A 26,634-nucleotide genomic window follows, 5' to 3' on the forward strand; every position below is an offset into this window, starting at 1 on the left:
AAGACAGCCCCCACAATCATTTTATCATACATTTCTCTCAGCCAATCATCAGTCATTGTGTAAGTGCTGTGCTTGTTGAGTGTCCTTCCCTATAAGTGTGCTGAAAGTCTGTTGTCAATTTGTTTACTGTGAAATAGCATTGTATCTGGTCAAACACCATTTTTTCCAGAAGTTTACTAAGAGTTGGTAACAGGCTGATTGGTCGGCTATTTGAGCCAGTAAAGGGGGCTTTACTATTCTTGGGTAGCAGAAAGACTTTAGCTTCCCTCCAGGCCTGAGGGCACACACTTTCTAGTAGGCTTAAATTGAAGATGTGGCAAATAGGAGTGGCAATATTGTCGGCTATTATCCTCAGTAATTTTACATCCAGATTGTCAGACCCCGGTGGCTTGTCATTATTGTTGATATTCAACAATCATTTTTTTCACCTCTTCCACACTGACTTTACAGAATTCATTAAGGTGACCTGCTAAAAAGTATTATATATAGTGCGTGTATCCCTGAGGATGCCAGGTGTTGAAAAGTCCCAGGCTTCCCAGAGTCCTTGGAACACTGAGAAAGGTCCCCAACCTAGCCAATATTGATAACATAAGGGATCTCACCAGTAGATTGGTAGGCTTATTTTCCAGAAATCAACAACAGAAATGGGCTATCCAGCACAAACCCTATGTGTTCATCAATATGAGAGTCTAGCCTATTTATCACCAATGGCAACTGTAATGTGTTCAAGTACTGATACCTTGAGCTATTGCTACATGAAGGCTAACACCAAGGCGCCACTTCCTCGCAATATTACGTCATTTCACACTTTTCTGAATAAACTGTTTCTCAGAGTAGCACATCAACAGCTAGCAGTAAACCTTGCCAGACTGCAGCTAAATTCAAGTTAGCCTTATAAACTGGGGTGCATTACTAAAGTGTTTTCTTTTGCAGGCCATTGGTAAACAAGTTCTGGTGTTCTCATCAACATTTCGCTGTAATAGTTGGTGGTCACGAAACGGGGTTAAGGTTATGTTATGTTGCATTTCCAGGCTTGACTATTTTAGTAATTTAACACGTCCTCGCCCTACTGGGAGGAAGCCGGTTAATCTTCGACTGACAATAACACCTTTGCCAGCAATTGCTGAAACGTCTCCTCATGTCATGTCACCTGACCAATATGGCACAACTCAAATAGATACTTCAACGGACAGGTAAATATCAGAATTATCAAGAATAACACATCAATCTTACCAGCTGTTCTTCCTCGTTTGGGTAGCGAAGTTGATCTTGTCTTTCCGTGTGATTTCAGAGAGTATTCCAGTCCCCTTTAGGCAATATTTAGAGAGCGCAAGTGGCTGTTAGTGCGGCTCCCTGCGTACGGTAGCCTATGCTGTATGTATCTGGCTACTGACAGAGAGGTAGACTTGGCTACACACAGTTCTCATTCTCCGCCTCTCAGCATAACCAGGCATTCAGTGCACCAACCTACTCTGATGTGATGCAGAACTTGTATAAGCAAGCCATCTACAGGGCAGTGACGGTAGGTTACAGAAGGTTTGATTTTCACCACTGATCTCCTTGCTGGTGTATGGTGCATTTCATTATGGGGAATAACGTCATCTAGTGGCTGACAACTTCCGTTGCATTTGGAATGTCTGCCAACAAAGTTGTACAATTCAATGGCTAAGTAGAAAAGGGTTCATTATAAACGGGCTTGCCCAAGACTAGTCCATGATCATGACTCTCAGTTCCATTACATTACACATAAGTCATTGGATGAAGACGTCTTCTGTATGGGGGAGTTTTGTTATGAGCAGCAACACTCAATTTGAACTTAACACCCATCGCTTGCGGGTACTGTTTTGGAAACATAGGAACCTTATCTTTAATATCAGCGAGAAAGTTTTTTCAAAAAACAAAAGGTTACATTGATACACACCCTGATAGGGTTAGTGTTCCCACACGGCCATATCACTATGTTACAGTGATTGTTTATGGGAGACAAGAGTCGGCAAACTGTGATAATTAGCTATCTAGCATGCCCCGAACACCTGTGTGTCAGTGTAACTCGGGAAGTGTAGTTTCGTCAGATGGAGGCACTCATAGCTGTTTAGATGGATCTATGCAAAACTGCTACAAGTGTATATGTTTTATTTTAAGGGTTCTTTCTCGCTGATTTAAAGAAAAGGGCCATATGTTTCAAAAGTCGTATCACAAGCAATGATGATTGACATTTCTGAACGTAAAACACAGTGTCGGGATTGTAGTCCACACGAGCCAGTCGTGGGTGAAGCTAATGGCTATAAAAGGGAGTAGACAGAATGCCGCCTAGAGTTTTCGAGAGCTACTCCAAGACTAAAGAACCAACTACTATACAACCCACAGAGAACATGCAGAGGCACAGTTGACAAGGGAAAACTCCCTAGATAGGAAGGAACCTTGACGAACCAGACTCTGAGGGGAGACAGTTGCCTGTAGACAAACTGTCTGCTGATTTTGATAAAAGGATGCGTCTTCGACAGCAAACGACAGATGAGCATATACAGTGCATTTGTAAAGTATTCAGACCCCTTGACTTTTCCCACATTTTATTATGTTAGTCTTATTCTAAAAATGGATTACATTGTCCTCATCAATCTACACACACCCAATAATGACAAAGCGAAAATATTGTTTATGAAAAATATATTTTATGAAAATTATGAGACTCGAAATTGAGCTCAGGTGTATCCTGTTCCCATAGACCATCCTTGATTGGAGTCCACCTGTGGTAAATTAAATTGATTGGACTTGATTTGGAAAGGCACACACCTGTCTATATAAGGTCCCACAGTTGACAGTGTGTGTCAGAGCAAAAATCATGCCATGATGTTGAAGGAATTGTACGTAGAGGCCCGAGACAGGATTGTGTCGAGGCACAGATCTGGGGAGGGGTACCAAAACATTTCTGCAGCATTGAAAGTCCACAAGTACACAGAGGCCTCCATCACTCTTAAATGGAAGAACTTTGGAACCATCAAGCCTCTTCCTAGAGCTGGCTGCCCAGCCTAACTGAGCAATTGGGGGAGAAGGGCCACATTGTCAGGGAGGTGACCAAGAAACCAATGTTCACTCTGACAGAGCTCCAGAGTTCCTCTAGAGATGGAAGAACCTTCCAGAAGGACAACCATCTCTGCAGCACTCCACCAATCAGGCCTTTATGGTAGAGTGACCAGACAGAAGCTACTCCTCAGTAAAAAGGCATGACAGCCCACTTGGAGTTTGCCAAAAGGCACCTAAAGGACTCTCAGACCATTAGAAACAATATTCTCTGGTCTGACGAAACCAAGATTAAACTCTTTGGCCTGAATGCCAAGCGTCACTTCTGGAGGAAATCTGGCACCATCCCTACGGTGAAGCAGGATGGTGGCAGCATCATGCTGTGGGGATGTTTTTCAGCGGCAGGGACTGGGAGACTAGTCAGGATCGAGGGAAAGATGAACGGAGTAAAGTACAGAGAGATCCTTGATGAAAACCAGCTCCAGAGCGCTCAGGACCTCAGACTGGGGCGGAGGTTCACCTTCCAACAGGACAACAACCCTAAGCATACAGCTAAGACAACACAGGAGTGGCTTTGGGACAAGTCTCTGAATGTCTTTTGAGTGGCTCAGCAAGAGCCCGGACTTAAACCCAATCAAACATCTCTGGAGAGACCTGAAAATAGCTGTGCAGGGACGCTCCCCATCCAACCTGACAACGCTAGAGAGGATCTGCAGAGAATAATGGGAGAAACTCCAAATACAGGTAGGGCTGGGCGATATGACAATATATATCGTGTGACGATAGAAAAACGTCTATCGTTTCATTATGCTCTTATCATTTAATTCGTTGTCGCAAATCACACTCTACGACAATATTTTTCGGCAATTGGACGACGCTTTGCCGTGTGGAAGGAAATTTGCAACACAAACAAACATGGAGGTGAGAGAAACGTGACACAGAGCACGAAGACATGGAGCTCGTACCTTAAAGAGGGGCTACTTCAGTCGCATGGACGTGGTTTGGGTATGACAAGTCTGACACGGACCAGAAAACCGTCCTCTGCAAAATATGCCGCAGGCCGGTCCCGACAACAGGCTCAAACACCACTAACCTCTTTTACCACCTACGCAAGAATCATGTGAAACAGTACGGCGAGAGTCTATGGATGAGACCCAAAAAAGTACAGTCAAGTGCTCAAAACAAACCCTGACTCAGACGTTGCAAGAGGCTTTTGCCCGCGGCACACCATATGGCAAAGAATCACGAAAATGGAAGGAGATAACAGCTGCCGTTACAACTTACATCTGAAAAGACGTGGCCCCAATTTACACGGTCGAGAAACAGGGGTTTCGTGATATGGCGCGAACACTCGACCCAAGGTACCAAATGCAAATTGATATGTGACATGTATTAATGCCAAAATGACATGCAAAACAGGCAAGCCCCCAAATATATACATTTTGTTTGCAACTATAATTTAAGTGATTTCTATTTACCTTTTTAGATTTCATACATTCATATTTTGTTACATGCTTAAACGAAAATTTGCACAAAGGTTCTAAATAAAAGGAGAAATAAAATATGAGTAGGTACCTTTTTATTTGTTGAGTATAATTCAAAATGTAATAAGAAATAGGCCTTTACATGTGGTCATTTTATATAAACTATTTATTCATTGAATTTACAGAAAATGTGCTATATCATGATATGTATCGTTATATGAGATTTTGGCCATATCGCTCAGCCCTAAATACCGGTATGCCAGGCTTCTAGCGTCATACCCAAGAAGACTCGAGGCTGTAATCGCTGCCGAAGTTGCTTCAACAAAGTACTGAGTATGTCAGGGATTCCTAGGAGTGGTGGTTGGAGTCAGGCGCAGAGAGCAGAGGGTAAGTATAACGTCTTTATTTCTCTGGCACAAAACGGTCACGCCAAAAACAGAGGGCGCGTCACAAAGTAGACCAGCCCAAAAACACAGGGCAAAACAGTCCGGAGAGAAATAAGGCGCCAGCCAGCACATCCAACAACAAACAGAGAAATAATCCCGCACAAACCTGGGCGGGCCTAACTGGCTAAAATAAACACAAATCAAGAAACAAAACAGGGAACAGGTGCAACCAATAAGACCGAACAAACAGAAAAGGAAAAAGGGATCAGCGGCGGCTAGTAGACCGGCGACGATGACCGCCGAGCGCCGCCCGAACAGGCAGGGGAGCCACCTTCGGTGGGATTCGTGACAGTACCCCAACCCCCTGACGCGCGGCTCCCGCAGCGCACCGCCACCAGCCTCAAGGGCGACCCGGAGGACGAGGCGCAGGGCGATCCGTATGGAGGCGGTGGAAGTCCCTCAGAAGTGAAGGGTCCAAAATGTCCTTCACCAGTACCCAGCACCTCTCCTCCGGGCCGTACCCCTCCCAGTCCACAAGGTACTGTAGGCCCCCCACCCGGCATCTGGAGTCCAGAATGGCGCGTATAGTATACGCCGGGGACCCCCCAATGTCCAGAGGGGGTGGAGGGACCTCCAGCACCTCACCTTCCTGCAGGGGACCAGCCACCACCGGCCTGAGGAGAGACACATGAAACGAGGGGTTAATACGGTAGTAAGAAGGAAGCTGTAACCGGTAACACACCTCGTTTATCCTCCTCAGGACTTTAAACGGCCCCACACACTGCGGCCCCAGCTTCCGGCAGGGCAGGCGGAGGGGCAGGTTTCGGTGCAAACACGGGGGCCTCACTGCGGTGCTGGTCAGCGCTCCTCTTCTGCCGTCCACTCGCTTTCCTTAATGATTCCTGGATGGCTCTCCAAGTGTCCTTTGAGCGCTGTACCCACTCCTCCACCGCAGGAGCCTCGGTCTGGCTCTGGTGCCATGCAGCCAGGACCGGCTGGTAGCCCAACACGCACTGGAACGGTGATATGTTAGTAGAAGAGTGACGGAGGGAGTTTTGGGCTACCTCTGCCCATGGGACGTACCTCGCCCATTCCCTGGGCCGGTCCTGGCAATACGACCGCAGAAACCTACCCACATCTTGGTTCACTCTCTCCACCTGCCCATTACTCTCGGGGTGGAAACCTGAGGTCAGGCTGACCGAGACCCCCAGCCGTTCCATGAACGCCCTCCAAACTCTGGACGTGAACTGGGGACCCCGATCAGAAACGATGTCCTCGGGCACCCCGTAGTGCCGGAAGACATGGGTAAACAGGGCCTCCGCAGTCTGTAGAGTCGTAGGGAGACCGGGCAATGGGATGAGACGGCAGGACTTAGAAAACCGATCCACAACGACCAGGATCGTGGTGTTCCCCTGAAATGGGGGGAGGTCGGTGAGAAAGTCCACAGACATGTGCGACCACGGCCGCAGTGGAACGGGGAGGGGCTGTCATTTCCCTCTAGGCAGGTGTCGAGGAGCCTTGCACTGAGCGCACACCGAGCAGGAGGAAACATAAAGCCTCACGTCATAGCCAACGTGGGCCATCAGTACTTTCCCCTAAGACTCCGCACTGTCCTCTCGATCCCAGGGTGACCCGAAGAGGGAAGTGTATGGGCCCATAGAATCAATCGATCACGGACACCAAGCGGCACGTACTGAGCACCTGCTGGACACTGGGGGGGTGCAGTTTCCAACCGTAACGCCCGCTCGATCTCCGCGTCCACCTCTCAAACCACCGGAGCTACCAAGCATGAAGCTGGGAGGATGGGAGTTGGATCGATGACCCACTCCTCGGTGTCATATATGCGGGACAGCGCGTCGGCCTTCGTGTTAAGGGAGCCTGGCCGATAGGAGATTGTAAAACGAAATTGGGTAAAGAACATGGCCCACCTGGCCTGACGCGGATTCAATCTCCTAGCTGCCCGGATGTACTCCAGATTACGGTGGTCAGTCCAGATGAGGAAAGGGTGCGTAGCCCCCTCAAGCCAGTGTCTCCACACTTTCAGAGCTTTGACTACAGCTAACAACTCCCAGTCCCTCACGTCATAGTTCTGCTGCGCCGGACCGAGCTTCCTCGAAAAGAAAGCGCAAGGGCGGAGTTTTGGTGGCATGCCCGAGCGCTGTGATAGCACGGCTCCCACCCCAGTCTCGGACACGTCCACCTCCACTATAAATGCCAAAAGGGGTCCGGATGAGCCAGCACGGGAGCGTCGGTAAACAGCTCCTTCAGACGACTGAAAGCTCTGCTCGCCTCTGCTGACCAGCGCAAGCGCGCCGGCCCCCCCTTCAGCAGTGAGGTAATGGGAGCAGCCACCTGACCAAAGCCCCGGATAAACCTCCGGTAGTAATTGGCAAACCCTAAGAACCGCTGCACCTCCTTCACCGTGGTCGGAGTTGGCCAGTTACGCAAGGCCTTAACGTGGTCACACTCCATCACCACCCCCGAGGTGGAAATGCGATAACCCAGGAAGGAAACGGCTCGTTTGGAAAAAACACATTTCTCAGCCTTAACGTACAGGTCATGCTCCAGCAGTCGCCCAAGCACCTTGCACACCAGGGACACATGCACGTGTGGCGGAATAGATCAGGATATCATCAATATACACCACCAAACCCTGCCCGTGCAGGTCCCTGAGAATCTCGTCTACAAAGGATTGAAAAACGGCTGGAGCATTCTTTAACATATGGCATGATGAGGTACTCATAGTGGCCCGATGTGGTACTAAATGCAGTTTTCCACTCGTCTCCCCCCCGAATACGCACCAGATTTTACGCGCTCCTGAGGTCCAGTTTCGTGAAAAAACGTGCTCCGTGAAATGATTCCACCGCCGTAGCGATGAGAGGTAGCGGGTAACTAAACCCCACTGTGATGGAATTTAGACCTCGATAATCAAAGCACGGACACAGACCTCCCTCCTTTTTCTTCACGAAAAAGAAACTCGAGGAGACGGGTGACATGGAGGGCCGAATGTACCCCTGTCTCAGAGATTCCGTGACATATGTCTCCATAGCCAGCGTCTCCTCTTGTGACAATGGGTAAGCGTGACTCCTGGGAAGTGCAGCGTTTTCCTGGAGGTTTATCGCGCAATCCCCTCGTCGATGAGGTGGTAATTGGGTCGCCCTCTTTTTACAGAAGGCGATAGCCAAATCGGCATATTCAGAGGGAATGCGCACAGTGGAAACCTGGTCTGGACTCTCCACCGTCGTCGCACCGATGGAAACTCCTATGCACCTGCCTGAACACTCCTCTGACCACCCTCTGAGAGCCCCCTGTCTCCATGAAATATCAGGATTGTGATTGGCCAGCCAGGGAATCCCCAGCGCCACCGGAAATGCAGGTGAATCAATGAGGAAGAGACTAATCCGTTCCCCATGATCCCCCTGCGTTACCATGTCCAGTGGAACCGTGGCCTCCCTGACCAGCCCTGACCCTAATGGTCGGCTATCTAAGGAGTGCACGGGGAAAGGTTGGTCCAACGACACCAGAGGAATCCCTAGCCTTAATGTGAGCCCACGATCCATAAAGTTTCCAGCTGTGCCTGAATCGACTAGCGCCTTATGCTGAAAAGAGGGAGAAAACTCAGGAAAAAATATTAGCACAAACATATGGCCAACCGGGAGCTCTGGGTAAGGCTGGTGCTTACTCACCTGGGGTGAACGAGGAGTGCTCTGCCTGCCATCCCGACTCCCAGACGAGCTCCTCCAGCACCGGTCGGCAGTGTGTCCTCTCGAACGACACCGGGTACAGGAGGAGCCTCCTCCTCCGGTCCCCCTCGATGCGGCCCCCCCTAGCTCCATGGGGATGGGAGCTGGAGGGCCTGGAGGTGGAACCAACAGGGCCCGTTCTGGACGCCCGCGGGCAGCCAGCAGATTGTCCAGACGGATGGACATGTCGATGAGTTCGTCGAGGGAGAGGGTAGTGTCCCGACAGGCGAGCTCCCGGCGGACGTCCTCCCGGAGGCTACAACAATAATGGTCCATCAGGGCCATGTCGTTCCACCCCGCCCCAGCAGCAAAGGTCCGGAACTCCAGAGCAAAGTCCTGCGCGCTCCTCGTCTCCTGTCGCAGGTGGAACAGCCGTTCACCCGCTGCCCGGCCTTCTGGTGGGTGGTCAAACACGGCCCAGAACCGGCGGGTGAACTCGGGGTAGTGATCCCTCGCCGAGTCTGGGCCATACCACACTGCGTTGGCCCACTCCAGGGCTCAACCCGTTAAGCAGGAGACAAGGACGCTCACGCTCTTCTCTCTCCTTATTTCTCGTAGATGTGAAAAATACACAACTTTATGTTTCTAAAACAGTACCACAAGAGAATCGTGTTAATGTTTAGAGCAACTGTCAGGGCTCTTAACAAAATTCCCTGAGTCAGAAGACACTATTGTCAATAGGCGCTAAAGTATTTGGCGTCTATGAATGGGGTAACCCTTGAGAAGACCCAGAATGTTGTATAAAATGCCTAACACACACTCACACTCGAGAGCTTTCTCTTTCTAGAACAGGCCTGGGCAATTATTTTCCATGGAGGGCCACAGAATATATTTTTGCCATCGTGGGCTAGAATCATATTACAGGATTATACATCATGTGTATGACTGTGTTGACAGATGTATCTACTGTAAATCACGTCCAGATATGCTACTTATTTTACTTTTTTAACATGCACAGAAATAAACCACATTCATATTCTCCTTTTGGTAGGTATTTTCATTATTAAACATGCAATGAACTACACGGAGGGAAAAGTACACTGTGCATTCAGCACCACGGACAGAGCTCTTGTTTCCGGGTATGCACAAAAACACAAGAAAGAGAGCTTAACATTACATTTAAACTACTCAATCAGTGTGAGGAGTGAAGTCTGATGGGCATTGACTAGAGAAGTGAAGTCAGGTATAGTTTGACATTGCTATGCGCAGGATTGCTGAGAGGTGAGAGTCAGTAAGAGATCTGTGCCTTGACTTGTTATATTTCATCACTGACAATGTCTGTTCACATACATAGGTTGACCCAAACAGTACAAACATCTTCTGAGCATGACTCCTAATCTTTGGAAAGTTTTGTTCATCGAGAGATGCATAGAACCTTGTCAGTGACATTGTTTTGAATAGTTCTCCAATCACTGCATCAGACTGAAGATCGATAAGCTCAAGATCTGCATGACCCGACTCTCTCTTCCAACAGTGAGACAAACTGCCTGTGGTTTAAAGATTGTGCTCTTATGAAGTTTACCACTTTAGTGACTGTATCCACAATATGGCTCATTTTCAGAACTCATTTACAGAGCACTTCCTGATGAATAATGTAATGCAGGAAAATAATTTCCTGATTTTGGTTTAACTCAACTACTTGATCTTGTATCCTTTTCAAAAGGCCAACGTTTTTTCCTGTCAAATTTGGGCACCCATCAGTGGTCACACTGGATAACTTTTCAAAACTCAGTCCCAGCTTTGCCACACGCTTATTAACCTCCTCCAATAAATATTTCCTTGTGGTTGTGTTCTTCATTGACTGCACTGAAGCAAGCTCCTCTGTAATTTCAAAGTCTGGGGTTATGCCTCGTCCTCTAAGAATATCAACAACTGCGCTGTGTCACGTGCATCACTGCTTTCATCCAGGGCCAAGGAGAAATAGGTGAAATCCTTTACCTTGTCTTTCAACTGTTGTTTCATATTCTCTGCGATGTCCTCAACACGCCGTGTCACTTCGTCTTGACAGCGAAACATTTTCAAACAGCTCTTTATTGTCGGGGCAAAGTATTGCTGCAGTCAATTAAACATTATTTAATGAATTCGCCCTCAGCGAATGGCTTGCTATGTTTAGCAATATTGTGGGACAGTACATAGCTAGCTCTCGCAATTCCGTTGTTTGCTGAATGCTTTTTTGTGAAAAGTCCTTGGTGCTTTTGCAACTGAGAAAGCAACTCTTTCGATGCACTTGCCCTCTGCTAAGAATACATATTCCTATATTTCCCTGCATGCTTCGTCTAGAAGTGTCGGGACAAGTTGTAACGTTAGTCTTTCAAGACAGTGATGCTCTCTTTGCACACTAATCACACAGCTTTCCCTGATACCTCAATAAATAAATATTTCGATGTCCACTCTTGCTGGAACACCCTACATTCATTGTCTACTTTCCTTTTCTTTGAAATCTTTAAAACTCATTATTGCGCAATTTCTAGCAAGCTACTATTTGTAACTGGCCAGGGTGTCAGCCAGTCAGTCACTGTCTGTTGTCGTGCAGTTGTTATTTATACGTGCCTTCAAAATAAATGTCCCACAAGCGGTGGGAGTTAAATCATTACAGAAAGGCGAGTATGCATTGGGTTTTTAATTTGAATAACAAATACGTTTTTCAAAACTTGACTATCGCAAATTCTATATGTGATCTGAGCATGATTCCGTGGGCCGTATTGAATCAGGTCGCTGGCCGCATACGGCCCCCGGGCCGGCCTTTGCCCAGGCCTGTTCTAGAAGCTGTCAGATCATTCTGTGTGTTCCTACAGCTTCCAGTGGCTGCCAGACCCCCCACTACACCTACCCCGCCTCACTAGAAGTGCACAAGCATTTTCTGGTGAGTTCTCAGCTGTCATCGAACCTATTCCTTAAATAGACCATATCAGGGCCAGACCATGTTTCAAGGGGGTTACCCATGTCATATCGTACAAATAGAGAACAAAAGGATAAACTACTCTGTAGTTATTTTAATGACTCAGCATTGGTATGTTGTCATAAAAGCAATGAGACATTTTAACAAACCCGATCCAGTGCTAAATGTGAGAATTCAGTGTACAGTTCTCTCAGGAAGTGTCTGTTCTGTGTAGAGTAGACCCCCATCCCTTTTTTAAATGGTCCCACCCTGGTTTTGGCCCACCTCATTGAGATGAGTATAAAGGGGGGGTGCGCTAATACCCCAAAAATAGAACGCAAACAATCAGGGAGTGAAGCTCAACACTAGACACTCAAGGGAAAATAAAAGGAGAAGAGAAGAACTCACAATCCTAAAGGTATTATGTGGCGCTATTGAGAGACATGTATTGAGTGTACACGGGCTTGAGTGACATGCTTGCCTGCCAGGGACTCTAGGACAGGGGACAGCAGACAGGGGACATGGTGATTGTCTATCAGGAGCGGTGGAGTGGCTGTCCATTAGAATGATTGTATTAGTGGTAAGGCCCCCGCTGGGGTGCAAAACGATGCTCAAATAAGGCATGAGGGGGGGCCATTTACAGTTAGAGAATGTGCTGGGCCATTCTCTAAAGGGGACTCCGGTAAGGAGACATTGTAGTGAGAACGGTAAGAAGAGTATTCTTTTTTCTTACAATATTATATTTGTTTGTCATTTTTGGGACAGTGAGGTGTATCACTCAGGCTGATTTAGAATTTTGAACTGTGATTATATGTATTTTTCGGAGGTCAAAATGAATGGAAACCTTGTCAAGATGATGGTGTTTTAGCTGGCATTCTTCTTGACTGTAAAAGTTACACTCTACCAGGAACTGGTGGATATATTTTTTTACAGCATTGTTCCAGATTCAGAATTGTCTGCAATGTGTTTTAAATGTATTGTTTCTCTATTATTAAGTATAGCGATAAATGTTCAATTTATAGTGTTAGACGAGTAATGTAATGTTCCAGAAACATGTGCTGTTTACTCTTTGAGTACCAGTCATTCATTGGCTTTAATGTTCAAGTCATACCGGTACCTGGAACCGTTGAACTATAACTTCTCATTTCCTCACCAGATGGGAGAGATGGCAGATCCAATCCAGTTAAAAGATGAGGGAAACGAGCGTTTCCAAGCCGGTGAGTTGGACAAGGCCATTGAGTGCTACACAAAAGCCATCAAGTTGTGCAAAGATAAGAAGGTGCTCGCTGTCATCTACAGGAACAGATCAGCCTGCTTCCTGAAAAAGGTAAACACCGAAACTCAACCACAGGCCTTCATCAAGCAAAAACTGAATTGTTTAATAATTATTAATCCCTGGGTGTGATTTCCTGATCCTCTGATGTTTTTGAACACTATTTCTTTCTCAGGAAAGCTACACCAATGCAGCCTCTGATGCCTCCAAAGGTACAGTACAGTCTAGTAAATGTTTAGAAATAAACAAGAATCAAAACAAAGTTTTTATTTTGCCATGCTCACTGTCACATAAAATGACAAATAATGGATTATGCTCATACCACAGTGATATTTTCACTTCAACCCAGACACTTGTATTATTCTCTGCTCTCTAACAGCCATTGACGTGGATGCAACAGACGTCAAAGCCCTGTTCCGGCGGTCCCAGGCTCTGGAGAAGCTGGGCAAGCTGGACATGGCCTTCAAAGACGTCCAGAGGTGTTCCACCATCGAGCCCAAAAACAAGACCTTCCTGGAGACCCTCAGGAGGCTGGGGGCTGAAATCCAAGCCAAGGTCTGCTACCGACTGGGACCATTTAGACACGAGCCATTGGTTTACTTACTGATAACTATGTGATTTATAATATTTGATTGACTTATGAACAAGACATTAAAAAAAAACACATTATGGTACTTATCTGCATCTCGCTTTCCCTCTTATGCTCTCTCTTTCTCTTATGCTCACTCTTTCTCTTATGCTCTCTCTCTTATGCTCTTTCTCTCACTCTCTCTGTCTACAGCTGAAGACAACCTTCTCCACAGACTCACGTGTTCAGAACATGTTTGACATTCTGCTTGATGAGGAGATGGACAAGGACAAGAAGGAAAAGGTTTATATGACACCGAAGTAGAGATCAGTTCCATTGATTCCACTTACTGTAATAAGCATTATGCTGTGGTCTTTAATATTTTTAAAGTCTGATATCAAATGCAATGTGTGTAACTTTTATGCCAGTATGAATAGTATTTACTTCCCATGTAGGCTGCTAACAACCTGGTGGTTCTGGCCAGAGAAGATGCTGGCGCAGAGAGAATATTCCAGAACAACGGAGTGCCTCTGCTGCTGGATATGCTTGAGACCGGAAAAGTAGAGATGGTCCTGGCCGCTATCCGCACCTTCGCGGGAATGTGCACTGGACACAAAGCACGGGTGAGGGGCAAGGCGAAGACAGGGCGGTGTATAAGGGATTCTGTAAGAAGGGGAGCCAACTCTCCCAATTCCTGGTCCTTCGTGACAGATATGGATCCTTTTCAAAGTTTCTATTGTAATGTCTAGCCATAGTCCCCCTTGTGTACACTCAGTTGACCTGTATGTTTGTCTCTTAACAGACCATGGCCATTATCCACCTGGTGGGCATAGACAAGCTGTGCAGCATCATGGCTGTCGACAATGAGGACATCGCCTTGGCAACTTCCGACCTGTTCCAGTGCATCAACGACTCCCTTACCGGAGGAGACCGGAGGATTTATGGGAAGGAGGAAGCCCTGGTTTTGGGTGAGACATCCACTAACGTTTCTGCATTCCTATCCTGTTTCAGTCAAAAGCCCTACATTTATATACATGTATGTAGTGTTTTTTACCCAATGTGAATTGCCTCAGAATAGCATCTATTAGCTATATAAACACATTGTTGTGTTTTATATGTATTTACTTGTTTGTGTTTTATAAATGCTTAATAAAACTGGTCTGACACTTATTCTGTTCCCCTGCAGATGCAAGCAAAGACTTGAAGAGCATCCTGTTGGCCCTGCTGGAGATGGTTGCCAGTAAGAAGGTTTCAGGACACGGCAGAGACCAGGCCCTGAACCTGCTGTGCAGGAACGTGCCTCGCAAGGACAAGAAAGACCATGACCACTCCAAGAGCCTCTTCACCATCGACCATGGTGAGCGAGTCGGTTAGCTTTGATCATGATCTTTGACACTAAGTAGACCTTTGATAAATGTTTGTCGTGGAAATTCTTACACAGGGACACTGATTGTTTATGACACCAAAGACGAGATGAACGTTTTCAAGACTGTTTCTTCACAAAGTAAAATTTCCTTCCTCACTGTTGTTCAACTTAATTCAGGGAAGTTGTCATTCATCTGGCTTTGTGAACCCCCCGCTAGGTCTGAAGAAGATCCTGAAGGTGTGTGGCCAGATACCTGACCTCCCAGACCAGCTGCCCATGACGGAGAACACTCAGCTCATCGCCAGCGTGTTGCTTGACAAGCTCTGGGACGACCTGCGCTGCGACCCCGAGAGAGACCACTACAGGGAAGTCTGTGACGAGTACATCAAGTGAGTTACATATTAGTAACATAACAGTAACATACGAGTAGCATATCTAATGAGAGTAACATCATACAGAGATTGATAGGTATCTGTGATGCACGCATACATCATGAGTAATGTTACAACAAGGGAAGTATCTAACAGCACTATAGTTGATGATGGTGATGAGTACTAAATCAGATGACTAACATTTATTCCTGACCTCTCCCCACCGCCCTCATCTACCCTTAACCCTACTGACCGTGACTCTGTCCACAGAGGCAAGTTTGACCCCAACGACATGGACAGGAACATCCACGCCATCAACGCTCTGTCAGGCCTGCTGCAGGGGCCATTTGAGGTGGGCAACCAGCTGGTGGGTCGCCAGGGCATCATGGAGATGATGGTGGCGCTATGCGGCTCTGAGCGTGAGGTGGACCAGATGGTCGCCGTGGAAGCGCTGATCCACTCCTCGACGAAGATGAGCCGCGCCTCCTTCATTATCACCAACGGCGTGTCTCTGCTCAAAGACATCTACAAGAAGACCAAGAACGAGAAGATCAAGATCCGTGCGCTGGTGGTGAGTGAGCTATAGATTCCCATACTATAGAATAGAAATGTGCTCTTATGAGGGGTTCATTGATAGTTCTTCATGTTTGATAACGTTACACTGACTCTTCATTGATCTAAGTGTAACTTTCCCTCCACGTTCATGAACTCACTGTTTTGTGTGTGTCTGTGTGTTCCCTTTCCCCAGGGTCTGTGTAAGCTGGGCTCAGCAGGTGGAGATGACTATAGTATGAGGCAGTTTGCTGAGGGCTCCACTGAGAAACTGGCCAAGCAGTGCAGGAAGTGAGTCTGTTTTTTGGGGTCGGTAGCTTTGAAAGCTTATCTGCCATTATGTAACTTTGTGGTCTTAATATCACTGAAGTATTCATAGACACAGTCGATCACCGACGAAAAAAAGTATTATGTACTACAACTATCAGGAGTAATAGAATGTGAACATATCTGTACCCTTATACTTGACTAATTACACACCAAGTCCAGACAATTACGACTCTATCTGGATAATTATGTGCTATTTGTATTGGTATATTCACGTGTTTCAGCTGCAGAGAGAACAATATTATATTCCCTCAGAGTGATTTAGAAATGGCTTCCCATGGTCATAATCTCAAGATGGAGGACCATTTCCTGTTAGCCCGGTTCCCTGTTAACCCTCTTCCTGTGTGTTAGGTGGTTGTGTAACTCTGCCATGGACACGAAGACCAGGAAGTGGGCTATAGAAGGTCTGGCCTACCTGACCCAAGACGCTGATGTAAAGGATGACTTTGTTGAGGACGAGCCTGCCATGAAAGCCATGTTTGAACTGGCCAAGGTAGGTACTGTACTATTAAAGACAGAGCAAAGACCCAACTCATAGAACATGACAGGAGCATAGTGGAATTAAAGAGGGCATATGGGACCTGGAGGAGAGTACCTAACTTCGCTCTTCCTTGTTTCCCTGTGATACAGTCTAAAGATAAGACCATCCTATATGCTGTGGCCTGTACCCTGGTCAACTGCACCAACAGCTATGAGAAGAAAGAGATCATGCCTGAGCTGGTTCAGCTGGCCAAGTTCTCCAAGCAGCACGTCCCTGAGCAACACCCCAAGGTAAGATAACATTTTACATTTTAGTCATTTAGCAGACGCTCTTATCCAGAGCGACTTACAGTAGTGAATGCATACATTTCATAATTTTCTTTCCCCATACTGGTCCCCCGTGGGAATCGAACCCACAACCCTGGCGTTGCAAACACCATGCTCTACCAACTGAGCCACATGGGACAGAACTGTACAACAAGTTTGCATAGTCAACTTACGTACAGCTATGACACACACACACACACACACACACACACCAGACATGCCACCAGCGGTCTTTTCATCGCCCCCAAATGCAGAACAAATTCAAGAAAGCATACATTATATAGCCATTATTGCATGAAACTCCCTTCCATCACAACTTGCTCAAGTTAACAGAGAACCTGGTTTAAAAAAACAGACAAAGTAACACCTCACGTAACAACGCCTCTCCCCTATTTGACCAAGATAGTTTGTGTGTATGTCTTGATGTGTAGGCTATGTGTGCCGTTATTAAATATATGTAGTTCTGTCCTTGAGCTGTTGTTGTCTATTAATATTCTGTATTATGTCATGTTTCATGTTCTGTGTGGACCCCAGGAAGAGTAGCTGCGGCTTTCGCAACAGCTAATGGGGATCCTAATAAAAAAACAAATACCAAACAAGTCATCCTTATTTATATCAGGAAATAACTGGACACCAAGTCACTGTAAACTAAACTAGTATAAAGGCTATATACATGTGACTATGCTGCTCTCTACTGTCAGCAAAGTATAATATTTGTATTTTGAGGGAGGTGCTGACAATACACATGCTTCTCTGCCCTTAGGACAAGAAGGATTTCATCCAGAAGAGAGTGAAGAGGATGCTAAAAGGAGGGGTCATCTCAGCTCTCACTGTCATGGTGAAAGCTGACAACCTTCTCCTGACTGACCAGACCAAAGAGATGCTGGCAAGGTGAGCAACCTGGGACTGTACTAGGCTCGAGCATTTAGCTGTCACAGACATTCTTATCCAGAGCCAACCTACAGTCAGTACACGCAATAAGCAATGCTGCAGAACAAATCAGATTGAAATCAATGGTGTTTGCTTTCATCCGCAGGGTGTTCCTTGCCTTGGCAGATGATGCCAAAGACCGTGGCACGATTTGCGCCCATGGAGGGGGCAAGGTGAGTGACAGACACAAGACTCATCAGATCCTCCGTTCTAGAATCATCACTATTTCAACCTATATTCAGCCTTACATTTGATGTATTACCCTTATCTAACCAGTGGGTTTCTGACTGTCTGAACCTCTGATCTCTTGTGGTGTGATCCCCAGGCTCTGATCCCATTGGCTCTGGAGGGATCAGCTATAGGGAAAATAAGGGCCTCCCACGCCCTGGCCAAGATCGCGTCTGTATCCAACCCAGAGATTGCCTTCCCAGGAGAGAGGGTAAGAACCTGTCTGACCACTTTCTGTTATGTGGGGGAGAGGGTGTGGGCTCTTTCTCATTCTGCTTCCTGCTCTCTTTCTCTCTCTTACCCTACCTCCCTCACCCTGCCTTGTCATCGCTCTCTCTCTCTGACAGATCTATGAGGTGGTGCGTCCTCTGGTTAGCCTGTTGCACCCTGAGAGAGACGGGGTGCAGAACTACGAGGCACTTCTGAGTCTCACAAACTTGGCCGGTCTCAACGACAAACTGAGGTGAGGCCTGTCAATTTACCAACCACACCACAGTATGTATAACCCAACTAAACACCTGAGACTATTACAGATTATTCAACAATCACTATAAGGTAATAGATGTGTGAGAGGACAAGTGTTCAATAAGTTTGTCAAAATAAATATCACTCTAAACAGAATACAGCTGTGGGCTCAGATATGCTCTGGGGACATTCCAGAGTTCTTTTTGTTTTTTCACTGTTGCTGCCAGAGCGTTTTTAGTGGAAGAGATGAGACGGTTGCTGCCAGAGCGTTTTTAGTGGAAGAGATGAGACGGTTGCTGCCAGAGCGTTTTTAGTGGAAGAGATGAGACGGTTGCTGCCAGAGCGTTTTTAGTGGAAGAGATGAGACGGTTGCTGCCAGAGCGTTTTTAGTGGAAGAGATGAGACGGTTGCTGCCAGAGCGTTTTTAGTGGAAGAGATGAGACGGTTGCTGCCAGAGCGTTTTTAGTGGAAGAGATGAGACGGTTGCTGCCAGAGCGTTTTTAGTGGAAGAGATGAGACGGTTGCTGCCAGAGCGTTTTTAGTGGAAGAGATGAGACGGTTGCTGCCAGAGCGTTTTTAGTGGAAGAGATGAGACGGTTGCTGCCAGAGCGTTTTTAGTGGAAGAGATGAGACGGTTGCTGCCAGAGCGTTTTTAGTGGAAGAGATGAGACGGTTGCTGCCAGAGCATTTTTAGTGGAAGAGATGAGACGGTTGCTGCCAGAGTTTTGAGTGGAGGAGATGAGATGGTTGCGTGATTTCTTAACTCTTTCTTCCCATCCTCCACGGCTCCAGAGTGAAGATCCTGAAAGAGAAGGCTCTCCCTGAGATTGAGCAGTACATGTTTGAAGACCATGATCATATCAGACAGGCAGCCACAGAGTGCATGTGCAACCTGGTGACGTGCAAAGAGGTGAGAGGACACCCCTCAATCTTAGGGAACAATGTCATCACATGTTGTGTGTGTGTGCAGGTAACAAACGTGTCACCCAGTGTAACTAACCTCACCATTGTGTGTTCAGGTGCAGGATCGGTACCTGGAGGATGGGAATGATAGGCTGAAGCTGCTGGTGCTGATGTGTGCTGAGGACGATGAAAAGCTCCAGAGAGCTGCAGCCGGAGCACTGGCCATGCTCACTGCCGCCCAGAAGAAACTGTGCACCAAGATGACCCTGGTGGTATGTCCGTCTGGTTGCATTCACACTAGTACACTCACCTTGGGGTGACCCAAACGCAGTTCCTGTGCAAAGATATTAACTGATTTGAACTGCCGAATTGTCCCAATCAAATCACAACGCTGTATCATCACAACATCGATTTATAGTTGTGATAATCAATATGTATCATGACAACAATGACTAGTTATGTGTTACGTAATCAATATGTATAATCACAACACTGAATATAGTTATATATTACTTAAGACATTTGTATCATCACAACACTGATTATAGTTATATATTACTTAAGACATTTGTATCATCACAACACTGATTATAGCTATATATTACTTAAGACATTTGTATCATCACAACACTGATTATAGTTATATATTACTTAAGACATTTGTATCATCACAACACTGATTATAGTTATATATTACTTAAGACATTTGTATCATCACAACACTGATTATAGTTATATATTACTTAAGACATTTGTATCATCACAACACTGATTATAGCTATATATTACTTAAGACATTTGTATCATCACAACACTGATTATAGTTATATATTACTTAAGACATTTGTATCATCACAACACTGATTATAGTTATATATTACTTAAGACATTTGTATCATCACAACACTGATTATAGTTATACTTATTCAAAGTGTATGGTGAGTCCTCATCCACTTCATCACTTTGACTGACCAGTGTTTTCTCGGTTCACTCCACAGACGTTGCAGTGGCTGGAGATCCTTCAGAGGCTGATTCTCCATGACCAGCCCCAGATCCAGCACAGAGGCCTGGTGATCGTGTACAACATACTGAACTCGGACGACAACGAGCTAGCCAAGAAGCTGATCGAGAGCGAGATCCTGGAGATCCTGTCAGTGATTGGCAAAGCAATGGACAACCCCAAGAGGCAGCTTGTGATCGATGTGGCACGCACCTGCCTGGTCAAGGCCATGGACCTCGGCCTCATCAAGCCATTCACAACCCCTTCTTAAAGCAGTGTTTCTTAAGCTTTTTATAGTACTAGGGACTGGCTTGCAATGGTCCTACTCCCTTAAAGGCGAAACCCAATCAACCAGAAACAAATCACACAGAAATAAGAACATGTTTGACAGTTCCATTTTAGTCCAATGAGTGTGTATATTTGGTGGGTACACTTGCAAACGCCCATACCCCTCACTGCCCACAGTCCTCCCAAAGTGTCAGACCGACACTTGTTACAGTACATTGGACTTACAGTTTGTGCCTTTTAATGAAAACTGCAACGTGTGAGCTAATTAGTCTGCCTAACTTGCAGATACACCCCACAGATCGAGGTCCAGAGACTGAAGATTGAGAAACTCTGTGTTGAGTGTAGGCCTATGGACAGGGAGGCCAGGAGATTGGACTGATGGTGCACCTGAACAGCCACCTATCATGAAATCAGAGACAGTACAATTTAATCTCTTGAGAATTTATATTTCGAATTTTCAGAAAGAAAACACCGACGTGAACGTTTAACCATTTGTTGGAAAAGATAACAATAACATTAGAGCTCTGTCCTGCAGGGTAGCTCACTGCCAGAGCCAAGCGTCATATGAATGTTATAATAGAACTATAGGCAGTGAGCACGATATGCTATATCAAATCCCCCCCGACGGAAGAAACACAGAACCCACAGGTGGAGGCTGGGGTGGTGGTGGGATATCAGAAACAGCAAGCATAGCGAGTAACAGCTAGTTACGGCAGCAAGGCAGCAAGAGTCACCAGCGCATGAGAGCATGTGACATCCAGCATTGGGGAAGCATGTGCAGAACTGGTCTACTTCAATAGACCGCATGTAATTAATGGGAATCCAATTGGTGCAATATCCGCTGATGCGATCAGCTGAAGCACTCTGGTTTCCCTTCTGAACCGGCTACACTTTATCGAGATTTTTTTGTAAGTTAAGTAGAGTTTATTTGTGTGCATGAGAGGTGTTTGTTTAATGTTATTTGTATTTTACACTTATTAAGGATAAAGATGAGAATTTTGACTATTGCCTACTTTGATTTTAGTGGACGATTTTATTTTACTGTTTGTCAGTACAGCCTAGTATGATTTTCAACAATGGACATTGGTCATGACTGTTTTTGATAAGCAGTTAAAACAGTCACATAGGCAAAATATATATTATTTTAAGGTTTGGACTTTTGCAGCAGGAAGAAGAGGAAAACATTTGTTCAATCTGCAGCCCATGAAAGCGCAAAGTTGTCTGGTTAAAGGGAAACGGAAGAAATGGGCGGGGCTGTCGGCATCCGATGACCAGGAAGTGGGAGTGGCATTTTCATTTCCATCCACTGTGCTCACTTGATTTTGAACAGCAGAGATGGAAGAGGATGTGAGACACCCCCATAACAGTTTTTTTCTGGTTAAATGAAAGTCAATTAACTAGGTAGACCAGACACAACTGCTATTGCATTGGTGTCTATGGGAGACACCCAGTTAAGTAGACTGGAACTGACCATTTCTTTCAATGGTAAAAGGCCTGAGTGAAATATTTTCGATTATCCACCATCTTGGTATACAGCTTATGTCAGAATTGACCTCAAGGTGGCCCCTACCCCCCAAAAATAAGACTTCCATCTTGGCAACTTCCAGAAAAAGAGACTTGATGAGCAAATAGCCTCACACAGATTTTGAAGGAGTTCCCGTGTGTGTGGACACAGGCTGATTCTTTCCTCCTTGCTTGGCAGAGATCTCAGAAAAGGTTCAATTGTAAACAAAACATTAGGAGCACAGACTGACCAGGTGAATCCAGGTGTAAGCTATGGTCCCTTATTGATGTTACTTGTTAAATCAACTTAAATCAGTGTAGGTGAAGGGGAGGAGACAGGTTAAAGAATTATTTTTAAGCCTTGAGACATGGATTGTGTATGTGTGCCATTCAGAGGGTGAATGGGCAAGACAAAAGCGTCTTTGAACTGGGTATGGTAGTAGGTGCCAGGTGCACCGGTTTGAGTCAAGAAGTGCAACGCTGTTAGGTTTTTCACGCTCAACAGTTTCCCGTGTGTATCAAGAATGGTCAACCACCCAAAAGACATCCAGCCAACTTGACACAGCTGTGGGAAGCATTAGTCAACATCCGTGTGGACTGCTTTCGAAACCTTTTAGAGTTTATCCTCCAACGAATTGAGGCTGCTCTGAGGGCAAAAGGGGGTGCAACTCAATATCTTAATGTTTTTTACACTCTGTGTATATGCCATATCTCACAATCAGGCCTTCCGAATAAAGTAATGTTTGCTGTGACACATTAATTTTTTCCGTAGGTCTGTATTATTCCACAAAGTTCTATCTAGCGCTGCTGTGAGGGGGAGGAGCACATAACCTTTTGATGTAGCACCAAAGATTGTCTGTTATATGGACAAGATATACATGTGACCGCTCTAACAAAGGAAATACATGTCATCAAAGATGGCAGGCAGGGGGGAGGAGGCAAGATCAGGTGGGACCATTCTAGCCAATGAGAGGGCAGATACGAGTGTAAACAACAGGCCAGCGAGATAGAGAACTCATCTTTGTATCTGTTCTATTATGGCGTCTGTGACAGCATTGGCAGCGCCGTTGAGCCTATCTCCATTTTAAAGTAGATGCATGCCAGCAAAGCCACTACACAACACAATACATTAACTGCACTATAATGGTGACAAATGGTACCCACAAACTGTTAGTGCCTACATAAAGCTGTCCCAACAGCAAAGCTTTCTTTTCAGCAGTATGGAGTGAATCCTTACCACCGCTACACTTGGCTATCATCAGATACTTGTCTGGCAGCGAAACAGTTAATTCAGCCTCATCTACTGCCTTTTAAAAAACATAGCTGATATTTTTTTGTATTAAATGTCACCTTTATTTAACTAGGCAAGTCAGTTAAGAACAAATTCTTATTTACAATGACAGCCTACACCAGCCAAACCCAGACAACACTGAGCCAATTGTGCACCGCCCTATGGGACTTCCAATCACAGCTGATTGTGATATAGCCTGGATTTGAACCAGGGTGTCTGTAGTGACACCTCTAGCACTGAGATGCAGTGCCTTAGACCGCTGCGCCACTCGGAAGCCACGGCTGACTTGCTTAAGCAAATGTGGTTTCTACTGACAATTGAGAGGTACAAACTATTGCATAAGGGAAAGACGAGCACATAAGAGGCAATCCGTAATTTCGATTAAGACATTAATGAGCGAGCTAGGACAGACGTAGTCAATATAATTATTTGTTCAGCACTTTTGAAACGTACAGCGACAGAATTCAGAACATGGGCCATTCTTACAGTATTCTTCCTGTACACCAAGTCGGAACCGTAGGCTAAGTTAAGAGAGGGAAGGGACCAAATTATTTGGGTGAGGCATATGGGCTACTAACAGCTTACTACACAACATACACTAGTATTACTTTCTAAGCTACAGTATACATATATCTCTTGCATATTACATCATTATACAGTAGCATACAAAACATTTTTGGACTCACCTTGTTGTTCTGTACTCACTTCAACAGGAAGGTGGCGCGGTGGTCCTTCTTGTGGGAAAATGTTGACATCAAACTTTGTCATCAAAGTCTGGCATTCTCTGGATTTATGGTGCTGTCACGTCTACTCCTGCTCCTCCCCTCCAGCGTTCGACGTCGCCGGTTTATTAACCACCGGCTCTGGCAACCATCGTTACGCGCACCTGGCACCCAACATTACGCGCACCTGTGTCTCATCATGAGACACACCTGGACTTCATCACTTCACTGATTACCTCCCCTATATCTGTCACTTCCTTTGTTCCATTCCCCAGGCAGTATTGACTATGTGTTTAATGTCTATACGCTACTCGTGGATCTTGTATTGTTCTATGTTCCGTTTATTATTAAACTCACTACCTGTATTTGCTTCCCGACTCCCAGCGTATACGTTACAGAATACATCCTCAACAAATGGAAGAGGCAGATAATCAGGACATCTCCCAGACGGTTGACGAACAGGGATACCTACTCAAGCAACTGTGGAAGGCTGTGGAAGAGGTTCTTCGCCTTCTTCAACGTCTCGAACATGCCCAAGCGGCATTGCCTTCATCTAGAGGAGGACTGTGCCACCAGTCAACCTAGTGAGCCAGCACACCAGTCCACTCAGCAGTCCACCTAGGTCAGCGATGCCTGTCTGTCCCTACCAGATAAATATGTCAGAACCCCATCTAAGTGCCGGGGCTTCCTACTCTAATGATCCCTCTATTTTGCGCACCAGATGGGAGCTCCCACCACTGAGAGATCCAAGGTTGCCATGGTTATTTCTCTGCTGACTGGGCGGGTGTTGAAGGGGGCTACGGGCCATCCAGGAGAGAGGAGAGGAGGAGCTGGGTTTGAATGAGGGGTTCATGGCTCTGTTCAGAGGTATCTTCGATCATCCACCGGAGGGCAGAGAGGGTGTGAGCACTTATTCCAACTAAGGCAGGATGACCAGACCAGTATGCGCTCACCTTCTGGACTGTAGCAGAAGGTTTCACCACCATTCTGGTGGTTGTGGACAGATTTTCAAAATAATGCGGGTTGATTCCTCTCTCTGGTCTCCCTACAGCTCTCCAGGTCGCTGAGGCACTGTTCCAGCAGGTCTTCCGGCACTATGGCCATCAGGAGGACATCGTCTCCGACCGTAGGCCCCAATTCAAGTCACGGGTATGGAGAAACTGGAGGTCACGGTCAGCCTCACTTCCGGGTACCAGCCTCAGTCCAATGGGAAGGTGGAAAGGATAAACCAGGAGCTGTGGAGTTTCCTGAGGAGTCAATGCCAGGACCGGCAGGGGGAGTGGGCCCGATTCTTTCCCTGGGCGGAATACGCCCAGAAATCCTTACGTCACTCTCCTCCACAAGGCTTACTCCCTTCCAGTGTGTCCTGGGTTATCAGCCGGCCCTGGCTCCGTAGACTCCGAGCCAGACCGAAGCCCGTGCGGTGGACGTTTTATGTCGTATAGTCTGGAGATTGTGCCTTTCAGATACGGGTTAAAATCTAAGCACCTCTCGACTGGACACTTAGCGGGCTCGAGTGGAAATTAAGGGAAATGTTTTTTAGCAAAGCTGCGAGTTTGCAGGTACCTAAAAAAGTGGGTATTGGGAATATTATCGTAATCGAATGAGACTAATATGTTATCAACAAATGGGTCACAAAAAACAACAGACCATTCCTATGCCAGAACTGGAATGGTTGTCAATCTGTGACGCTGGGAAGAGATGATTAGATGTTAATGGAGAGAAGCAGCTTGCTTGTTTAAGGCTAAAGTGATTTTGGAATTGGGACCAGATTTTAAGGGAGTTCTTGACAATGGGATTCAAAACATGGGTGCCAAAATTATTTGGCAGTGGGGAGCACAGGAGAGAGACAGGAGAAGTTGGAAGGCTTGACTGTAACTCCATAATGGCCCAAGTTGGACCATCCTTGTTTTCAAATGTAGAAACCCCCAAAACACATTTAGATATATTTGCTGACCAGTAGTAGTGTAAAACATTGGCAAGGCTCAGCCCGCCTGCGGGCTTAGGTCTCTTTAGATATACTTTTCTCATTTGTGGATTTGACTTACACCAAATTAAGTTGGAAATGAAGCTGTCCAGTTGTTTGAACATCGACTTTGGCAGAAGAATGGGAATCATTTGGAATAAGTACAAATACCTAGGTAATGCATTTATCTTAACATAGTTAATGCGACCTGCTAATGAAATGGGAAGAGACAACCACCTTATTAAATCCTGCTTAATGCACTCCAGGAGTGTTTTGAAGTTATGTTTAAACAGAGCTTTAAATGAGCGTGTGACCTAATCCCCAAATAAGTAAAGACCTGATGCTCCACCTTAAACGGCAAATGGTCATACCCAATACCTAACTGATTAATGGGGAGGAGCACACTTTTTTGTTAGGTTTAACTTATAACCAGAGAATTTCCCAAAACCTTGTAGCATGTCCAAGAGATAGGGTATAGACTCCACAGGGTTAGAGATGTATAAAAGAAGATCGTCTGCATATAAGGACACCCTGTGAGTTATGTCGCCCCTTAGTATTCCCT

At 46.0% G+C, this 26,634-nt stretch overlaps 2 protein-coding genes across 3 annotated transcripts in view; one reads left to right on the forward strand and one right to left on the reverse strand.

Moving 5' to 3' along the window:
* Nucleotides 1-1,510, reverse strand: part of LOC106585038 (phosphatidylinositol 4-phosphate 5-kinase type-1 beta) — a 91,877-nt gene extending 90,367 nt beyond the window's left edge. The window contains exon 1 of one of the 2 annotated variants that reach the window (XM_014170787.3): nucleotides 1,234-1,510. The gene's annotated coding sequence lies outside the window, so the exon portion shown is untranslated. The remainder of the gene's footprint in view (nucleotides 1-1,233) is intronic. The other variant, XM_014170784.3, reaches the window with a different exon arrangement.
* A 10,299-nt stretch (nucleotides 1,511-11,809) lies between these two features.
* Nucleotides 11,810-21,592, forward strand: LOC106585035 (protein unc-45 homolog B). Its single transcript, XM_014170778.3, has 20 exons — nucleotides 11,810-11,930; nucleotides 12,669-12,839; nucleotides 12,961-12,997; nucleotides 13,165-13,340; nucleotides 13,567-13,656; nucleotides 13,809-13,976; nucleotides 14,156-14,321; nucleotides 14,540-14,710; nucleotides 14,937-15,108; nucleotides 15,361-15,661; nucleotides 15,839-15,933; nucleotides 16,321-16,462; nucleotides 16,600-16,740; nucleotides 17,540-17,667; nucleotides 17,813-17,879; nucleotides 18,032-18,145; nucleotides 18,282-18,397; nucleotides 19,192-19,309; nucleotides 19,419-19,574; nucleotides 20,301-21,592. The coding sequence occupies exons 2-20, from the start codon at nucleotides 12,669-12,671 to the stop codon at nucleotides 20,571-20,573; spliced, it is 2,802 nt and encodes a 933-aa protein (XP_014026253.2). The 5' UTR covers nucleotides 11,810-11,930; the 3' UTR covers nucleotides 20,574-21,592.
* Nucleotides 21,593-26,634: the final 5,042 nt, after the last annotated feature.

Source organism: Salmo salar, chromosome 24 (genome assembly GCF_965601325.2).
Source record: "Salmo salar chromosome 24, fSalSal1, whole genome shotgun sequence".
NCBI classification, from domain to species: domain Eukaryota; kingdom Metazoa; phylum Chordata; class Actinopteri; order Salmoniformes; family Salmonidae; genus Salmo; species Salmo salar.